The sequence below is a fragment of the Nerophis ophidion genome, linkage group LG10, assembly GCF_033978795.1.
Source record: "Nerophis ophidion isolate RoL-2023_Sa linkage group LG10, RoL_Noph_v1.0, whole genome shotgun sequence".
Taxonomy (NCBI): domain Eukaryota; kingdom Metazoa; phylum Chordata; class Actinopteri; order Syngnathiformes; family Syngnathidae; genus Nerophis; species Nerophis ophidion.
The window spans coordinates 10,833,275-10,854,364 of NC_084620.1; the positions used below are offsets into that span (position 1 = coordinate 10,833,275).

General features: G+C 38.2%; 1 protein-coding gene across 21 annotated transcripts in view; it reads right to left on the minus strand.

The window, feature by feature from the left end:
- Positions 1-1,680: 1,680 nt before the first annotated feature.
- The window catches only part of wnk1b (WNK lysine deficient protein kinase 1b), a 137,711-nt gene continuing 118,301 nt past the window's right edge, over positions 1,681-21,090 (minus strand). For 14 of the 21 annotated variants that reach the window (XM_061912282.1, XM_061912287.1, XM_061912286.1 and 11 more), the window contains 9 exons: positions 20,512-20,765; positions 20,355-20,430; positions 18,729-18,861; positions 12,983-13,156; positions 12,713-12,805; positions 10,772-10,813; positions 7,022-7,173; positions 6,876-6,932; positions 1,681-3,090 (listed from right to left, as the gene is read on the minus strand). In XM_061912282.1, coding sequence (XP_061768266.1) covers positions 2,716-3,090; positions 6,876-6,932; positions 7,022-7,173; positions 10,772-10,813; positions 12,713-12,805; positions 12,983-13,156; positions 18,729-18,861; positions 20,355-20,430; positions 20,512-20,765 — 1,356 coding nt within the window. In that variant the 3' untranslated portion in view covers positions 1,681-2,715. Of the gene's footprint in view, positions 3,091-6,875; positions 6,933-7,021; positions 7,174-10,771; positions 10,817-12,712; positions 12,806-12,982; positions 13,298-18,728; positions 18,862-20,354; positions 20,431-20,511; positions 20,766-21,090 lie in introns of those variants that run through there. The other 7 variants (XM_061912285.1, XM_061912284.1, XM_061912291.1 and 4 more) reach the window with 7 other exon arrangements.

Here is a 21,090-nt window from a genome sequence, read left to right on the forward strand (position 1 = left end):
GAAAAAAACAACCCAAAATTTTCTAAATCTACTTCCAGCAATTCATTGAAACAATTTATATTCATGGATTTATCAGCACCTCCGAGTCCATGGTTCTCTCCAGGAAAAGGGTGGAGTGCCATCTCCGGGTTGGGGAGGAGACCCTGCCCCAAGTGGAGGAGTTCAAGTACCTAGGAGTCTTGTTCATGAGTGAGGGAAGTGTGGATCGGTGCGGCGTCTTCAGTAATGCGGACGTTGTACCGATCCGTCGTGGTGAAGACGAAGCTGAGCCGGAAGGCAAAGATCTCAATTTACCGGTCGATCTACGTTCCCATCCTCACCTAAGGTCATGAGCTTTGGGTCATGACTGAAAGGACAAGATCACGGGTACAAGCGGCCAAAATGAGTTTCCTCAGCCGTGTGGCGGGGCTCTCCCTTAGAGATAGGGTGAGAAGCTCGGTCATCCGGGAGTTTAAAGTAAAGCCGCTTCTCTTCCACATCGAGAGGAGCTAGATGAGGTGGTTCGGGCATCTGGTCAGGATGCCACCCGAACGCCTCCCTAGGGAGGTGTTTAGAGCACGTCTGACCAGTAGGAGGCCACGGGGAAGACCCAGGACACGTTGGGAATAGTGTCTCCCGGCTAGCCTTGGAACGCCCCGGGATCCCCCAGGAAGAGCTGAACGAAGTGGTTGGGGAGAGAGAAGTCTGGGCTTCCCTGCTTGGGCTGCTGCCCCCGCGACCCGACCTCTGATAAGCGGAAGAAGATGGATGGATTTTCATTTTTTACAAATAAAATCACAAATGTATTTATTTGATGTGAAGCTCAGAAACCGTTCCAACAGAGTGTGCATTATACAAACTTGTATTTACGTATATTGTTATCAAAATTGTTTTGTTTTTTTAACATTCTTCAATTATGCCCCCCCCCCTCTAAAGAACGGCCCCTCTAAAAAAACAACCTAAAAGTTTTAAAAATCAACTTCCAGCAATTCATTGAAACAACTTTTATTCATGAATTTTCATTCTTTACAAATAAACTAACATGTATTTATTTGATATTTATAATGCAAACTGTGTGCATTATACATACATTTTTATTTACGTATTTTATATTGTTATCAACATTTTTTTTTGTATTTTTACATTCTGCAATTTACCATGAATTGATTAACGTGGACCCCGACTTAAACAAGTAGAAAAACTTATTCGGGTGTTACCATTTAGTGGTCAATTGTATGGAATATGTACTGAACTGTGCAATCTACTAATAAAAGTTTCATCAATCAATCAATGTTTATTTATATAGCCCTAGATCACAAATGTCTCAAAGGACTGTACGAACCATTACGACTACGACATCCTCGGAAGAACCCACATAAGGGCAAGGAAAACTCACACCCAGTGGGCAGAGAGAATTCACACCCAGTGGGACGCCAGTGACAATGATGACTATGAGAAACCTTGGAGAGGACCTCAAATGTGGGCTCCCCCCCGCCCCCACTTCTAGGGGACCGAAAGCAATGGATGTCGAGCGGGTCTAACATGATACTGTGAAAGTTCAATCCATAGTGGCTCCAACACAGCCGTGAGAGTTCAGTTCAAAGTATCAATCAATCAATCAATCAATGGCGCCCCTCCAAAAAATGGCGCACAAGGGGAAAAAAAACAACCCAAAAAGTTCTAGAAATCAACTTCCAGCAATTCATTGAAACAAACTTTTATTCATTAATTATCATTTTTTACAAATAAAGTAACAAATGTATTTATTTGTTATGAAGCTCTGAACACTACTTAGTGCAACACATGAAGCGATAAAGGCTGCTGATGAGACTTCACGTGCGTTTTGTGTCAAAGAGAGAAGAAACCAGAGTTCAATAAAACAGCAGATAAAACAACATAAAACTTGTCAACCGTCAACAATTCCGTGCTTGAATATCGAACACTGGTGAATGTATTTTTGAGAGGGGTTTGCAGGATTTGAACACTTTTTAGAAAAAAAAAAAAAGTGAGTTTATGAGAATGTGAGCTAATGCTAACAGAAGTTTTCACAGTACGCAGCACAAGTGGGTGAAAGTATAAAAATAAAAGGCATCACAGTACAGAAGTAAGTTAACGATCTAAATCTCTGGTGGTCCTCGTGTGCTTCTCCAGTGTTTTTGCTCTGGGAGGAAATTGCAGATGCGGAAGTAAGCAAGGCACTAGAAAGTGAAAACTTTGTACATTCACATTCATCTAACAGAGCAATCATTAAAGTGTCTTCTATGTAAGAATACTGTAATAGCTAGCATTAGTTTGTAGTCCATTAAGGCCTATCTTCTTGTTGTCGTCCACAATAATCACAGTGTTGTTTGTCTCTCAATAAGCTTGATAAAAAAAAAAAAGGATAGAAAGTATGAGTTGTTACGAAAAGGCCACTTTTTGGACATTCATGTTCATTATGATGTTATTGCTTTGTGCGCAGGAAGGGGCCTCCTCCTGGTTGACCTTCTGTCTGCATCAAGTACTTCTATTTACGCCAGAAAACCCAAAATCTGACCTCGCTGCGCCTCCTAAAGTCCAAACACACATTGCACTTTGTCGCGTTTAAATCTGGAAAGGTGAAGATGTGTTTCACTCTTTGGCCTTTTTGGCAAACAGGATATTCACACAAAGACAGCAGAAAAGGTAAGATGCGTCACTCGCACTCCTAACTCTCCTCCTCCTCATATCCAGCCCGGTCAGGGAAAAGGTCAAAGCCTACGTGGTCCTCATGTTCGGTCCCCCCGGGCTGCTGACCGACTTCTGCAGAGTGCCGCTCATGGCGAACGCGTGAGCCCCGGTGGAGGCGGGCTGAGGCCCGAGCGTCTGCGAGGTGCTGACCAGCAGGGGAGCCCCGACGAGAGGAGCAGAGAGCCTGTGGGCGGGTCCAGACCACTGAGCCGTGTAGGAGGGGGCGGGCGCGTAGGGGATGAAGTGGGGGGCGGCGGGAGAGGTGGGGGCTTGGCACGGTGCGCTCTCCCCGGCAGCCAAAGAGGTAGTGGATGTGGGGTTGGTCGTCGGGTTGGATGAGGGGTGGGCGGAGCCAGCGGTCAGCTGACTCGGTGCAGAGCCCTTCCTGCCCAGGCTGGTCGACTGGATCGCCGGCAGAGATGATTGATTAGTCTGATTGATTTTCTCCACATGATTTATTGTTTCTTTTCATTATCAATTGGACCAAACAACTCTACACAATTAAAAATTCATTTTAATAAGAAATTACAGCAATAATTCAAAAAAAGGACTAGAATAACTTGATTAAAGTGTATTGTATTATTATGAATTTTTAAGTACCTTTGATTGATATAAATATTTCATGACATGTCTGATTATTTAACGGCATTTTAAATGATTTACAGCATTTTATTTCATGCTTGTTTGAATACAAGGAGCCCATTATTGAATTGATATGTGAAACTATTTTAGTACCTGAATAAATCCAATTACGAAATAACAAGTCTATAATTTAAACAAAACATCCATCCATCCATTTTATACCGCTTATTCCCTTTCGGGGTCGCGGGGGGCGCTGGCGCCTATCTCAGCTACAATCGGGCGGAAGGCGGGGTACACCCTGGACAAGTCGCCACCTCATCGCAGGGCCAACACGGATAGACAGACAACATTCACACTCACATTCACACACTAGGGCCAATTTAGTGTTGCCAATCAACCTATCCCCAGGTGCATGTATATTACAAAAAAACATTTAACTATGTTGAAACACACAACTAAATTAATAATAAAAAATACATTACGACTGATTCATTAGTATACATATATATAAATAAATAAATGATAAATGGGTTGTACTTGTATAGCGCTTTTCTACCTTCAAGGTACTCAAAGCGCTTTGACACTACTTCCACATTTACCCATTCACACACACATTCACACACTGATGGAGGGAGCTGCCATGCAAGGCGCCAACCAGCACCCATCAGGAGCAAGGGTGAAGTGTCTTGCTCAGGACACAACGGACGTGACGAGGGTGGTACTAGGTGGGAATTGAACCAGGGACGCTCGGGTTGCGCACGGCCACTCTCCCACTGCGCCACGCCGTCCCTATCATGTACAAAACGTCCGACACTGATTGTTATTTATTACTTCGCTACTCTTGTCTTGTTCTGTATATTGTATAGTATTTTGTATTTCTACTGTGTACAGGATTGCTTGTTATTTTTATTGGATAGTAGTCTGTTTATTCCAATGGTTAGTTTTTCCTTCATTACCTCTTGTGTTATTTATTTTACCCCATATTTGTTCCCACAACCGCACCTTAAGTTGGAGTCTTTAATCTCGTTATATGCAAATATAATGACAATAAAGTATATTCTATTCCATTCTTTTATTCTATCATGACCTTTTAAGTTATTTAAAGTGTGTACGCCGTCTTCTGCCAGAATGCAGCTGGGCTAGGCTCCAGCACCCGCACCGAGAGACACAAGTGGTAGGAAATGGATGGCAGGAATATCATTTTCCTAGTTTTTATTTATTTCAAAGCCAATCCAACTCTATTTTAATAACAATTTAAAAACAGCAGTTACCTACCAAAGCAACTACCAAGAGTAAAATAAGTAAACGATAACAAATAAAAGATGGAAACGCGCATAAAACAAATAAAATATACAGTACAGGGTTAAAAAATGAATAAAATGTTGCTTAATACTAAAACATCACTTCTGAACATCAATAGTATATGTTTTACCTGAATTGCTCGATACAAAATCACAACAATGTACCCCATATGTATGTATTTTAGCCTACTCAGTGGCCTAGTGGTTAGAGTGTCCGCCCGGAGATCGGTAGGTCGAGAGTTCAAATCCCGGCCAAGTCAAAATCAAAATTTATAAAAATGGGACCCATTACCAAAGACATGCACCTGGGGATAGGTTGATTGGCGACACTAAATTGGCCCTAGTGTGTGAATGTGAGTGTGAATGTTGTCTGTCTATCTGTGTTGGCCCTGCGATGAGGTGGCGACTTGTCCAGGGTGTACCCCGCCTTCTGCCCGATTGTAGCTGAGATAGGCGCCAGCGCCCCCCGTGACCCCGAAAGGGAATAAGCGGTAGAAAATGGAAAATGGAGGGACCCATTACCTCCCTGCACTCAACATTAAGGGTTGGAATTGGGGGTTAAATCACCATAAATGCTTCCCTCTCCTGCCCACTGCTCCCCTCACCCCCCAGGAGGTGATCAAGGGTGATGGCTCAAACGCAGAGAATAATTTTGCCACATCTAGTGTGTGTGTGACAATCATTGGTACTTTAACTTTATAACATTTACTTTACTATAACACATTGAATTTCAGTTATTTAAGCCATGACCAAATATATATTATATATTTCATGACTTCTTTATCTATTGAATGGCCTTTTTTTATATTTATATGGTAATTAGATGGTTAAATAGTATTCAAATCAAGATTACTCGTATTCAATCCGCAATACCTGCACCAAACCTATTAATCGTGTTCACGGTTTTGATTTGAACCCCACACTAGATGGACTACAACAGGGGTCACCAACGCGTAAGGACCAGATGAGTCGCCCGCTGGCCTGTTCTAAAAATAGCTCAAAAAGCAGCACTTACCAGTGAGCTGCCTCTATTTTTTTAATCTTATTTATTTACTAGCAAGCTGGTCTCGCTTTGCTCGACATTTTTAATTCTAAGAGAGACAAAACTCAAATAGAACTTGAAAATCCAAGAAAATATTTGAAATACTTGGTCTTCACTTGTTTAAATAAATTCATTTATTTTTTACTTTTCTTCTTATAACTTTCAGAAAAACAATTTTAGAGAAAAAATACAACCTCAAAAATGATTTTAGGATTTTTAAACACATATACCTTTTTACCTTTTAAATTCCTTCCTCTTCTTTCCTGACAATTTAAATTAATGTTCAAGCAAAAAAAATGTTATTATTGTAAAGAATAATAAATCAATTTTAATTTAATTCTTCATTTTAGCTTCTGTTTTTTCGACGAATAATATTTGTGGAATATTTCTTCAGATTTATTATAATTAAAATTCCCCAAAAATATTCTGGCAAATCTAAAAAATCTGTAGAATCAAATTTAAATCTTATTTCAAAGTCTTTTGAATTTCTTTTAAAATTTTGGTTCTGGAAAATCTAGAAGAAATAATGATTTGTCTTTGTTAGAAATATAGCTTGGTCCAATTTATAAATAAATAAATGATAAATGGGTTGTACTTGTATAGCGCTTTTCTACCTTCAAGGTACTCAAAGCGCTTTGACACTACTTCCACATTTACCCATTCACACACTGATGGAAGGAGCTGCCATGCAAGGCGCCAACCAGCACCCATCAGGAGCAAGGGTGAAGTGTCTTGCTCAGGACACAACGGACGTGACGAGGTTGGTTCTAGGTGGGATTTGAACCAGGGACCCTCGGGTTGCGCACGGCCACTCTGCCACTGCGCCACGCCGTCCCTTTTGAACCAAAAAGGGTTCAATTTTGGTTCAATTTGTTATATATTCTAACAAAGTGCAGATTGGATTTTAACCTATTAAAAAATAGCATCAAAATATATATATTTATTGTGAGAAATCATTAAGATGATCAGTGTTTCCACAAAGATAAATATAATTAATTATTAATAATAACATAGAGTTAAAGGTAAATTGAGCAAATTGGCTATTTTTGGCAATTTATTTAAGTGTGTATCAAACTGGTAGCCCTTCGCATTAATCAGTACCCAAGAAGTAGCTCTTGGTTCCAAAAAGGTTGGTGACCCCTGTACTACAATCTAGATGGCGCCCTCTGCTGGTTTCTGTGTAGTAGTGAACGCCAGGAGATGTGCCAAGGAACACAATAAAGCTTAGTAATATGATATCAAATGTGTGTTTGGGGTGTTACCTCGTAGTTGTGTCCCTGCGCTGGCACCTGCTGCAGTTGCTTGGTGCTTTTCTTACCCTATAAGAAAAGCGTTAAATAAAAATGAATAAACATTACTATCAACACTAAACAGCTCTTTTCCCTTCTGGGTTCAAAACAAGTATGACCTGTGATAGGTTGATGGTGTCTCTGGCCCAGTTGTCCACCAGCTTATGGAGGTCATCTGTGAAGGTTCCTCTCCGCCGGTGGGGGGCGGACATGTTGACAATCTGAGAGCCGCCAGGACTCTGACCGCTTACTGTGTTGGTGCTGTTGGTCCCTGCGAGGACACATCCAATCATTTCAATGAGGGATTATTTTAATGACGAAATGGTGGTTTCCATGACAACAGATGCTGAGGTGTCTACTAGTTGCTGTGTTTTAGCTCACAAGAGGCATGCCTGTGTTTATGTCATTCTTGTTCTTGTACTGCACAAAGATAGACAATGTCTCAGAGGAGGAAGAGTTGTACTACTCGTAGTCGTTGTAGTAGTAATCATAGTCGTAGTACTTTTAGTAATAGTTTTAGTAGTGGTATTCGTAGTTATAATCGTAGTTGTCATAGTTGTAGTATTAATAGCTATGGTTGTTGTAGTTGTAGTAATCTTAGTCATAGTTGTAGTAGTAGTCATAGTAGTGAAAGTTATAATAGTAGTAGTCATAGTTGTTGTTGTAGTAGTTGTAATCATAGTCATAGCAGTCATCGTTGTAGTAGTAGCCATAGTCGTAGTAGTTGTAGTAATAGTTTTAGTAGTGGTATTCGTAGTTATAATCGTAGTTGTCATAGTTGTAGTATTAATAGCTATGGTTGTTGTAGTTGTAGTAATCTTAGTCATAGTTGTAGTAGTAGTCATAGTAGTGAAAGTTATAATAGTAGTAGTCATAGTTGTTGTTGTAGTAGTTGAAATCATAGTCATAGCAGTCATCGTTGTAGTAGTAGCCATAGTCGTAGTAGTTGTAGTAATAGAGGAACTTATAATCGTAGTAGTCATAGTTGTAGTTGTAGTAATCATGGTCATTGTTGTAGTAGTAGCCGTAGTCGCAGTAGTGAAAGTTATAATAGTAGTAGACATAGTTGTTGTAGTAGTTGTAATCATAGTAATATCAGTCATCATTGTAGTAGTAGTAATAGTCGTAGCAGTTGTAGTAATAGTAGTAGAATAGGAAGTTATAATCGTAGTAGTCATAGTTGTAGTATTAAAAGCCATAGTTGTAGTTGTAGTAATTATAGTAATAGTCATTGTTGTAATAGTAGTCGTAGTAATGAATGTTATAATAGTAGGAGTCATAGTTGTTGTAGTAGTTGTAATTATAGTCATATCAGTCATCGTTGTAGTAGTAGTCATAGTCATAGCAGTTGTAGTAATAGTAGTGGAATAGGAAGTTATAATCGTAGTAGTCATAGTTGTAGTATTAAAAGTCATAGTTTTAGTTGTAGTAATTATAGTCGTAGTCATTTTTGTAATAGTAGTCATAGTAATGAATGTTATAATAGTAGTAGTCATAGTTGTTGTAGTAGTTGTAATCATAGTCATATCAGTCATCGTTGAAGTAGTAGCCATAGTCGTAGCAGGTAGTAATAGTAGTAGTAGAGGAAGAAGTTATAATCGTAGTAGTCAGTTGTTGTATTAATAGCCATAGTTGTAGTTGTAGTAATTATAGTCGTAGTCATTTTTGTAATAGTAGTCATAGTAATGAATGTTATAATAGTAGTAGTCATAGTTGTTGTAGTAGTTGTAATTATAGTCATATCAGTCATCGTTGTAGTAGTAGCCATAGTCGTAGCAGGTAGTAATAGTAGTAGAATAGGAAGTTATAATTGTAGTAGTCATAGTTGTAGTATTAATAGCCATAGTTGTAGTAATTATAGTCATAGTATTTGTTGTAATAGTAGTCGTGAATGTTATGATAGTAGTAGTCATAGTCGTTGTTGTAGTAGTTGTAATCATAGTAATATTTGTCATCGTTGTAGTAGTAGCCATAGTTGTAGCAGTTGTTGTAATAGTAGTAGAATAGGAAGTTATAATCGTAGTAGTCATAGTTGGAGTATTATTAGCCATAGTTGTAGTTGTAGTACTTATAGTCATAGTCATTGTTGTAATAGTAGTCATAGTAATGAATGTTATAATAGTAGTAGTCATAGTTGTTGTAGTAGTTGTAATTATAGTCATATCAGTCATCGTTGTAGTAGTAGTCATAGTCGTAGCAGTTGTAGTAATAGTAGTGGAATAGGAAGTTATAATCGTAGTAGTCATAGTTGTAGTATTAAAAGCCATAGTTGTAGTTGTAGTAATTATAGTCGTAGTCATTGTTGTAATAGTAGTCGTAGTAATGAATGTTATAATAGTAGTAGTCATAGTTGTTGTTGTAGTAGTTGTAATCATAGTAATATCAGTCATCGTTGTAGTAGTAGCCATAGTCTTAGCAGTTGTAGTAATAGTAGTAGAGGAAGAAGTTATAATCGTAGTAGTCAGTTGTTGTATTAATAGCCATAGTTGTAGTTGTAGTAATTATAGTCATAGTCATTGTTGTAATAGTAGTCATAGTAATGAATGTTATAATAGTAGTAGTCATAGTAGTTGTAGTAGTTGTAATTATAGTCATATCAGTCATTGTTGTAGTAGTAGTCGTAGCAGTTGTAGTAATAGTAGTAGAATAGGAAGTTATAAATCGTAGTAGTCATAGTTGTAGTATTAAAAGCCATAATTGTAGTTGTAGTAATTATAGTCGTAGTCATTGTTGTAATAGTAGTCGCAGTAATGAATGTTATAATAGTAGTAGTCATAGTTGTTTTTGTAGTAGTTGAAATTATAGTCATTTCAGTCATCGTTGTCGTAGTAGTAGCCGTAATCAGCAGTTGTAGTAATAGTAGTAGTAGTAGTCATAGTGGAAGTTATAGTCATAGTAGTCATAATAGTAATAGTTATAATTATAGTAGTTATAATAGTAGTAGTCATTGTTGTAGTAGTAGTAGTAGTAGTAGTCCTAGTGGTTGTCATAATAGTAGTAGTCATTGTTGTAGTAGTAGTAGTCATAGTCGTTGTTGTAATAGTCTTTATAGTAGAAGTTATAATTGCAATAGTCATAGATGTCGTAGTTCTGGTAGTAGTCATAGCTGAAGTAGTTTGGGTAAGGGTAGAAGTAGTAGTCATACTAGTAGTAATCACAGTCGCAGTATTCATCGTTGTAGTAGTAGCCATAGCCGTGGTAATTCTGGTAACAGTAATAGTAGTAGTCGTAGTGACTGTTCATCGCTGCAGTAATAATAGTCATAGATGTCTTAGTTCTAGTAATAGTCATAGCTGAAGTAGTTCTGGTAATATAAATACCACTAAGTACTAGTAAATGCACTTAATGGGGCAGCATGGGGAGAATGATGACAATTTCTGTAGCTATTTTACTGTTTATTTATTTATTTTGTATTTATTTATTATAAGAATGTCTCTCACTGCGAGCCAAACTTACAAATAAAGAAATCTAATCTAAGTAGTAGTCATCGTTGTAGTAGAAGTAATTGCAGTTGTAGTTCTGGTAACAGTAATAGTAGTAGTTCTAGTCGTAGTCGTAGTGGGACTTATAATTTTAGTAGTAGTCCTCACTGTAGTAGAAGTAATAGCAGTTGAAGTTCTGGTAACAGTTATAGTAGTAGTTGTAGTCGTAGTGGCAGTGATAATCGTAGCAGTCCTCATTGTAGAAATAATCATAGTCGTAGTAGTAGTAGTCATAGTGGAAGTTAAAATGGTAGTCGTAGTAGTAATCATAGTTGTAGTAGCTGTGGGAGTCATAATAGTAGTAGTAGTAATAATTAATGCAGTGCAGGGTACAAGAGGGTGAGAGTGAAATGAAGGATGATGGAAGGACAAAAAAGAGATAATTACTACAAAGTTGGTTGCAGGGACAAACTTTTTTCACCATCTTCCCTGCTTGGATCAGAAGAAGAAGTAGAAGAAGAAAAAAGAAAAAGTGGAATAAGAGGATTGAGAGAGACAGTTAAAATTAGTAATACTATAGACATCAAAATATATGTGTACATAATATTTTCAGAAATGCACATTAATAAGTAATAGAATGATTCTAGTTTAATTTAGGATGAGTTTTACTGTTGTTATCAATACCGTTAATCGCTACATCCCTAGTCCTACAAAGTGTTTATACTGTAAGTGTATTACTCTACTACTGTTTGATTGTAACATGCATCTGAGTTGTAGTTTAATCGTCAAATTAGGAAGTGTTGAAATTGCCATGTAAAGTAACTAATGCTAATCACTACTATGTCTATCGCATATCCAATGTAAATTAGCATCGAGCTAGCAAATGTGTTCCCTTGCATTTATTTTGTGTTGGAATGTCACAGAAAAGTTATTTAGCATTTCATGTAAGTTTTTTTGACATACTTTATTTATGTGTGTTCATTTTTACAGTGTTTTGAAGTAAAGACTTTTCGGAGGCTCTCAACATACTGTTTGTATTGCAGTTTTTATATCACACGTTTTAGTTACAGGCCCATATATGTATACTCCCCAACTAAAAATAACCTACACTAAAGTAAACACTAATATGTGGACAAAAATCTCTTGGTTTAAAAGGGAAATGTTATAACCATGGTGTCATGCAGGGGGCAACAGAAGGATCTGCTTAAGCTGCTATTTTAAGTAATGGTCTATAGCAGGGTTATCAAATTCATTTTAGATCAGGGGCCACATGGAGAAAAATCATCCTAGCATGATAACTTAAAAATAAAAACAACTTCAGATTGTTTTCTTTGTTTAAAAATGATACAAGCACCTTCTGAAAATGTCCAAATCATGATGAAGATGTTTTTTTATTTTTTTACACTTACATGTTGCGGTTAATAGTATTCTATTTTTATTTGTCGTTATTTATACTTTCTGAATAAATTATGTGATAATGTTCATCAGTCAACTCAGTGGTGTTCATTTTCAATCCATCAAGATAAAAAAATAATATCAAAATCAAATTACAGGATGTTATTTATATAGTTTGCTAATTTTCCTCTACTGGTGCACTAACACGTGGTTTATTTGTTTGACATATGTAGCATACCGTATTTCCTTGAATTGCCGCAGGGCATATATTATGCGCCTGCCTTGAATTACTGCCGGGTCAAACTCGCTTCGCAAAATAATTAGCGCATGCTTAGTATTACCGCCTGGTCAAACTCGTGACGTCACGAGTGACACTTCCCCTGTCATCATTTTCAAAATGGAGGAGGCTGAATTCAATACCGGTAATTTGAAATCGCTTAAAGGGAAGAAGATTGAGAGCTATTCAGTAGGATTTAAGGTCCAAGCTTACATCACACTCAAATTTTTACTGCATGCCTTTGGTAAGTGCCGGAGTGAGAAGAGGTTTTAAAATAATTAGCGCATGCTTACTTTTACCGCATGCCTTTGGTAAGCGCCGGTGTGAGAAGAGGTTTTAAATTAATTAGCGCCCCCGCGGCAATTTAAGGAAATACGGTAATCTAAAAAGATAAAAATAATTGCTATTGTGACATCTAGTGGACACATTTAGAACAGCAGTTTCTTTAATTTAAAAAAATTTCAGCTCATTTTTATACTTCGCAAACTTATCCCGCAGGCCGGATAAAACCTGGTCGTGGACCTGATCCGGCCTGCGGGCCGTACGTTTGACACCCCTGCTCTACAGTAACAAACCGTATAGAAATGCAAATATTTCTGCAGGACACTGCTGGCATCCTGAGGAGACTAATGCTTGTAGGAGTATTAAAGATACAAAAAAAAGAGGACAGAAGACATGGAAAGGTTGAAGAGCAAAGAAATAAAGCGTTTACACACAAAGAGCCAAGCAGGGCGTACTCAGAAAGCGCGTCCTCCTGCCGCCAGGTTTGAAGGCCAAACGCTCCGACCCCCAGCTGAACTTTACACAGCCTGAGTAGGGGATGGGAAGAAAAGGGTGGAGAGTGCAACACAAAGATGGAGCAAAAGACAGAAGAATGTAAGTTACCACACACACAGACAGGAAGGAGGTGAGGACGTGTGAGAACACTCGCATGCCGGGACACCATGATGTGGCTTTTGTTGTTGTTGTTGTTGCCGTGACGATACCTGGGGTGGGAGCACACAAGCTCGGCGCACAGAGAGCCGCCTCGCTGGTGTATGCAGAACACAGCTTCTCGCTGGATTGGAGAGGTTGGAGCCGATGGGCGCCGCCGACATCGCTTGATAACCCGTCTGGCGCGAGGTGAGCTAGCTGGGAGCTTTGGGACGATAAAGTGCTGCCTGGAAACAGCAAAATGCCAGCAAGAGGCAAGAAGGAGCAGGAGGGAGGTGACACACAAACACACAAGCACACACACGCACACAACATGTAAAGACAGGAAACACACGGGGAAAGCTGTCAGAAAGGTTGAAGCGCTGAGGCTGCAGCAGCACCCAAACCCAAACACACACACGTGTAACCAAGCAGACATGTAAACACACACAACGTACATTAAATGTTTGTAAAGTCCATTTCAAACATCTCTATGCACACACAACAGTCAACACGTTTGGCATATCAATACACACAGTGAAACTTCTCAAACTGATAGAAGACAGTTTATGTAATATACCTTTATTTATCTGATATAATTTATTTTGAAATAATCAATGAACTATTAATTAATGTGTCTAATATCCTTGATGAATTCCTTCATTATTAAGGGTGTTACCATATCTGAGTTATTGTGCAGAAATATGGGGAAACAACTACAAATGTGCGCTACATTCGTTAACTATGTTACAAAAAAGATCAATTAGAATAATACATAATGTTGGATATAGAGAACATACAAACCCTTTATTTATTGAGTCAAAAATATTAAAGTTTGGTGATTTGGTAAATTTGCAAACGGCTAAAGTAATGTACAAAGCAAATTATAACCTGCTACCAAAGAATGCACAGCAATTCTTCTCAACTAAAGAGGAGAAATATAACCTTAGAGGAAAATCTAATTTAAAACATGTGTATGCACGTACAACACTTAAAACTTTTAGCATATCAGTATGTGGAATTAAATTATGGAATGGATTAAGTAAAGAAGTTAAACATTGTACTGATATAATCCAGTTTAAGAGGTTGTTCAAATTAATAGTGCTTACAAAGTACAAAGAAGAAGAATTATGAGAAATACTTTCAACCTTATTAAAAATTAGATATTCTTCATCTCAGTATGTTAATAATGACTGAACTAATTAAGTACATATTACAAAACTCTTGTGAAACTCATTCACGGATGTCATTTTGCTATTTTGCTGTAAAGAAGGTCAGTAAATGAATGTACAGTATTTGTGGGCGCTCTGGTGTGGGAAAGGGGTAGGATTAGATAAGCTTTGCTTCTTCCTACTCCTTTTCTGACATGATGTATTGTGTATTGTGAAATGATGAAATTGCCTGATGTATAATGTTGTAGGTATGCCATATTCGAAATAAACTAAGAAAAGAAAAGGGTCCTATTTTCCCGTTGGCACTTCGGCATTTTTTTACAAGCTTTAAAGGTGAACTGCACTTTTTTTTTTTTAATTTTGCCTATCGATTACATCTATTATGAGAGACAAGAACACACACGTCTTTTTTCTACGATTTTAAAGATAAAAAATGCTTGAACGATGATGCTAATAGGAGTCATTGTTGTAGCCTCCAAAGCCCTCTGAAACAACTTAAACGCCTCCAGCAACGTTTTATATACACAATGCAAATCTGTATTTAATGTAGTAACAGACATGTTCATAACAATAGTTTCCATTGCAGCGCACGTCTGACTTCTGGCAACCTGTGTGTTCCTACGTCCTCAATCAAATCTGAGTGTGTTTTTTAATCATGGCAGACTTGGTAACAGACAAAGAAAACTACGTACTATTTTTGGACAAATGAGGATTCAAAACCTTATACATTTGAAGCTAAATATGCTGCTGCTAACCTGACTTCCCAACCTTGAGACCTCTGATTTCGAAAAGTGGGGGGTGGGAGGTGGGGGCATGGTCGGGGGCGGGCAGAGGCGTGGTTGGGGCGGGGGCGTGGTTAAGAGGGGAGGAGTATATTTACAGCCAATTCATCAACTCGAGTATTTCATATATATCCATCCATCCATTTCTACCGCTTATTCCCTTTTGGGGTCGCTGGCGCCTATCTCAGCTACAATCGGGCGGAAGGCGGGGTACACCCTGGACAAGTTGCCACCTTATCGCAGGGCCAACACAGATAGATAGACAACGTTCACACTCACATTCACACACTAGGGCCAATTTAGTGTTGCCAATCAACCTATTCCCAGGTGCATGTCTTTGGAAGTGGGAGGAAGCTGGAGTACCCAGAGGGAACCCACGCATTCACGGGGAGAACATGCAAACTCCACACAGATACATATATATATCTATATATATATATATATCTATATAGATATATTATTTTTTTATTTTATTTTATTTTTTTAAATTTATTTTAATCTTCTATTCTTTTCTCCCATCCCCCCCCCCCCCCCCCCCCCTTGTTTACCTGTATGTCATCTTTTTTGTAAGGTGCGCTGGAAGCCGGCAGACCCGTCAGCGATCCTGTTCTGTCTCCCTGTAATGTTTGTCTGATCTTGAATGGGATTGTGCTGAAAATTGTAATTTTCCTGAAGGAACTCTCCTGACGGAATAAATAAAGTACTATCTAATCTAATCTAATATCTATATAGATATCTATATATATAGATATCTATATAGATATCTATATAGATATATATATATAGATATATATATATGTATGAAATATTTGACTTTCAGTGAATTCTAGCTACATATGTTTATTTTATTATATAAATAAAAAAAAAATTGTTAAATTTCATACGGCACCTATCAAATACATGGGCTTCAGGAATCAGAACAGACTCCCTCACTTGCCGTCAGGTGCGCAACACCACGTAAATCGTTGGCCAATCAAAAAGCAACCCCATAACGCTATAGCCAACATTCACCAGGAGATGGCAACAGACAACATAGAATCACTCTATTACAGACGGCGTCGCCCTGGCTGTAACTTCCTCGTTCTTCTGCTTCGTCTCCTCGTGTGTGCAGTTTTTTTATTAAAATCCGTAGATATCGTAACGTGATTGGTCAGGCAAGCTGTTTATATAACAGGAAAGCGGACGTGAAAACAGGCTTTCCCCATTCAGGTCTGCATGGAGCTGGAGGGGGTGTGGCCTCCCCAGCCAGCTTGACCCAAACAGATAACTGTCTATGGAGTGAGTCACTTTAATATTGATCATGATACACGCAGCACGTCATGCGTGTTATTACGACAGTACATAGGCTGTCTGGCTTTCTGTGTACAAACAAAACATGAAATGTGGGCCAATACTTTACAGACACTGTAATATGATTGTTCATGTTTTTCAGTCAGTACAGATTGGTGTTCTATAGCAGTGTTGTGCATTACAAACTCAAACGTGTTTTGTGTTGTTGTAGAAGCTAGTTTATCTTTTGCCGTAGTTAGCTTTCACGGCTAAAACTGAAGCACGCTAATGTGTTACTACGATACAAAAATAGTTCCTTAATGTTCACTCTTATAATAACAATGCCACTACAGCTTGGTTATTATACAGGTTACAGAACATAAAGTATTGTTGACAGTTTTTTTAAGGCATTTTTAAAGTGATTTAGAGGTATAATTGATTGTTACCATGCACTGGTAGCCATTTAGTAAGAGCCAATTTTTACATGTTAAAAAGCCAAAAAAACTAAAATATTATTGTCTTCTTGTCTCTCAAAATGATTATGAAGGATGGGTAAAAAAAAAAAAGTGCAGTTCCCCTTTAATTTACGCACGTATCCGTATTTTCCCATCGAGCCTGCATCCACATCCACTTCACGTAAGTTAGAAAAAAGTGCTTAAGTGGTGAATGAACGCAGGTTCATCACTACTTTGCTCTGATGCCTTTTTTTGGCTGTGTGAAAAATAATGGAACATTTAAGTTTTTACCAACACTTGTGAATGTCATTAAAAGCAATGAAACATAACAATGGATGTTTGTAGGTGTCTCCATTGAAACAATCAGAATAGATTTCTGGAAGTTTATTTTCATATATTTTTATTACATGTGGTGTACACTGCATCCAAACGCCAAGCGCAATAAAATGTTTCACCATCCGGGGTCGCAGAACTGATTGTAGCTTCAAAGGCTTGTAAGAACAAAAGGACTTAAATCATAGGAGAATATAAGGAAGGTCAGATATGACAGGAAACGGCCACATTTAAGTGTTACTGCACACAGACTGTGCATCTTGAATGAATGCAGTGACAGACTTAAGTCGAGAGAATGCTGCAAAGACAGAATCTGCGCAGTTGTGCAGCTCTTTTCACTTAAGCACCTTGGCAAATAAAACCCTTAATGAATACCGCACAGTATAATATTATCTATTCTGAATTGAATAATCCATCCATCCATCCATCCATTTTCTACCGCTTATTCCCTTTGAGGTCGCTGGTGCCTATCTCAGCTACAATCGGGGGGAAGGTAGTGTACACCCTGGACAAGTTGCCACCTCACCGCAGGGCTGAATTGAATAATGTATTCTTTAATTAAGAAAAAACCCTTAAATAAATATCACTGTCTGAAAAAAAAATCCTGAATTAATTAATTGTATTATTAATTATTAATATTAAATTATTGTTTTAATCTAATTAATATTATAGTGTCTAATATAATTTCACCTGAATTATTTGATTGTATTATTATTCAATGTGAAGTGAAGTGAAGTGAAGTATATTTATATAGAGCTTTTCTCTAGTTACTCAAAGCGCTTTCCATTGTGGAACCCAATATTTAAGTTACATTTTTAAACCAGTGTGGGTGGCACTGGAAGCAGGTGGGTAAAGTGTCTTGCCCAAGGACACAACGGCAGTGACTAGGACGGCAGAAGCGGGGATCGAACCTGGAACCCTCAAGTTGCTGCTGCGGCCACTCTACAAACCAAGCTATACCGCCCCAATGAACATTACACTGTCAGATACAATTGATCTTTAATCAATTCATTTTATTATTTAATGAATCTCAGTGTTGGATGTCATTTATCCTGAACATGTTTTTTGTAATATTATCTAATGAATATTACACCCTCTGATATAATTTATCCTGAATTGATTTATTGTATTATTATTATTTAGTGTATATCACTGTATCTGATATAATTTATCTCAAATTAATTAATTGTATTATTATTTAATCAATATCATAATGTCTGATATATTTTATCCTGAAATCATTTATTGTATTATCATTTAATCAATATCTCACTGTCAAGATATACATTTTTCCGAATAATCGATTTATTAATTAATTAATTAATAGCACACTGTATGATATTGTTTATCCCAAACTATTTCATTATTCTTTTAGTGACTATAACAGTGACTGATATTATTTATTCTGTATAAATTAATTGTATTATTATTTAATAATTTATTTAATTTATTCTACTGAGGATGTCGTAGTGGTTTGTGTTGTGGTTTGTGCAGCCCTTTGAGACACTAGTGATTTAGGGCTATATAAGTAAACATTGATTGATTGATTGATTCTGAAATACTTTATCACTATGTAAGGCATACTATAGTGTCTGGTATCATTTATTCTGAATTAACTTGTTATTATTTTGTTGTTTAGCAAAGGAAGTAAACAAATTATCCATAACTTCTGAGGTACGTCAAACAGTGCAAGTTGTAAACATGTGATGTTCTTCAAGATGACTTTGTCAAGCATGTTTAAAATCAACTTAATCATTCCTCACTGCTAACAGATGAAAATAGTTATGAGATGAATATGAGGGAACCCACCTGACTGAGGTGGACTTTTGCTAGTGTGCGAGGAGCAGCTGCTTCTGGACGATTTGCTGGATTTGCTCTTGGTGGGTCGTCTCCTCCTGGCTGCCGAGGCGATGACAGGAGGGAGAAGGGCAGCTGGAGGAACCTACACCACAAAGATGGAGCTTTTGCTTCAGTCTAGATTATCCATCTTTCCATTTTTTACACCACTTGTCCTCATTCAGGTCAACCCGTCATTTGGAGTCTATCCTAGCGGAGTACACACTCCATTGGTCAGCCCTCCATCGGGACACATACAGTGGGGCAAAAAGTATTTAGTCAGCCACCGATTGTGCAAGTTCTCCCACTTAAAATAATGACAGAGGTCTGTAATTTTCATCATAGGTACACTTCAACTGTGAAAGACAGAATGTGAAAAAAAAATCCAGGAATTCATACTGTAGGAATTTTAAATAATTTCTTTGTAAATTATGGTGGAAAATAAGTATTTAAGTTAAAGTTAAAGTACCAATGATTGTCACACACACACACACAAAGTGTGGCGAAATTATTCTCTGCATTTGACCCATCACCCTTGAACACCCCCTGGCAGGTAAGGGGAGCAGTGAGCATCAGTGGTGGCCACGCCCGGGAATCATTAATGGTGATTCAACCCCCGATTCCAACCCTTAATGCTGAGTGTCAAGCAGGGATGTAATGGGTCCCATTTTTATAGTCTTTGGTATGACTCGGCTGGGGTTTGAACCCACAACCTACCGATCTCAAGGCGGACACTCTAACCACTAGGCCACTGAGAAGGTCAACCATTCAAAGTTCTCACTGATGGAAGGAGGTTTTGGCTCAAAATCTCACGATACATGGCCCCCGTTCATTCTTTCCTTAACACGGATCAATCGTCCTGTCCCCTCAGCAGAAAAACAGCCCCAAAACATGATGTTTCTACCCCCATGCTTCACAGTAGGTGTGGTGTTCTTGGGATGCAACTCAGTATTCTTCTTCCTCCAAACACGACGAGTTGAGTTTATACCAAAATGGACACATGGATGATACAGCAGAGGATTGGGAGAATGTCATGTGGTCAGATGAAACCAAAATAGAACTTTTTGGTATAAGGTCAACTCGTCATGTTTGGAGGAAGAAGAATACTGAGTTGCATCCCAAGAACACCATATCTACTGTAAAGCATGGGGGTGGAAACATCATGCTTTGGGGCTGTTTTTCTGCTAAGGGGACAGGACGATTGATCCGTGTTAAGGAAAGAATGAATGGGGCCATGTATCGTGAGATTTTGAGCCAAAACCTCCTTCCATCAGTGAGAGCTTTGAATGGTTGACCAAATACTTATTTTCCACCATAATTTACAAATAAATTCTTTAAAATTCCTACAATGTGAATTCCTGGATTTTTTTTCACATTCTATTTCTCACAGTTGAAGTGTACCTATGATGAAAATTACAGACCTCTTTCATCATTTTAGGTGGGAGAATTTGCACAATCGGTGGCTGACTAAAAACTTGTTTGCCCCACTGTATAAACGTACATTCACACAATTTAAAGTCGGTTGTTAGTCTGGTATGTTTTTGGGCAGCAGGAGTAGCGTGAGAGAACCCTCAAAAGCACATGTCTGTAATGTTGTACCTTGCCCAGCCTGCTGAACAAACAGTCAATTTCTTCCTTCTGGCGTGAGTGAAGAGCTTGAATCTCCTGCAAGTGTCTGGTGGAATACAAAGGAAGAGTTAGCTTGAACAGGAAGTGGGAGAGATCATTATTGACGGGAGACAAAAGGACGCCTCACTTCTCTCGGAGGCAGTTGACCTCCCAGTTCAAGTCTTCGTCCTCCAAATCTGAGTCGTTGTCGCTGCTCATGTAGGAGTTGTTGTTGTTGAAGGAGTTGCTCACAATGGGCAGGGTAGCTTTGAGGGCCATGTCTGGACTTCCAGGACAGGTGGGCCCGTTAGAAGCCTGGGGAGCGGGAGGAGGGCTCTGCTTGGACTCTGCGGTCCGACTGACGGAGAATCGACCAACTTTAGCCTCAGAGTTGGACGTGACCTGCAGTGTTCATGTCCAAAATGAAGCCTTAGAAGACATTTTCTTTTATTTATAAACACCTAAGGCTCATTTCACTTAATAGAAATAATTAATGTTTGTAATATTATCCTGAAATGGCCAAGCTACACAAAGCGTCCCATTTTTTCCTATCCACCAAAAACATCACCGAAAAATCATCAAAAATCAAGTTTTGACAACACATTTGTCATAACAAACTAATGCAATGATTTATGTCGACATTTCAATTTGAAATAGTGGCTTTACATTCTGTTTATGTATATTTTTCTTCTCCACCAAATAGCGCTTTTTTCAATTTAAAGCATAC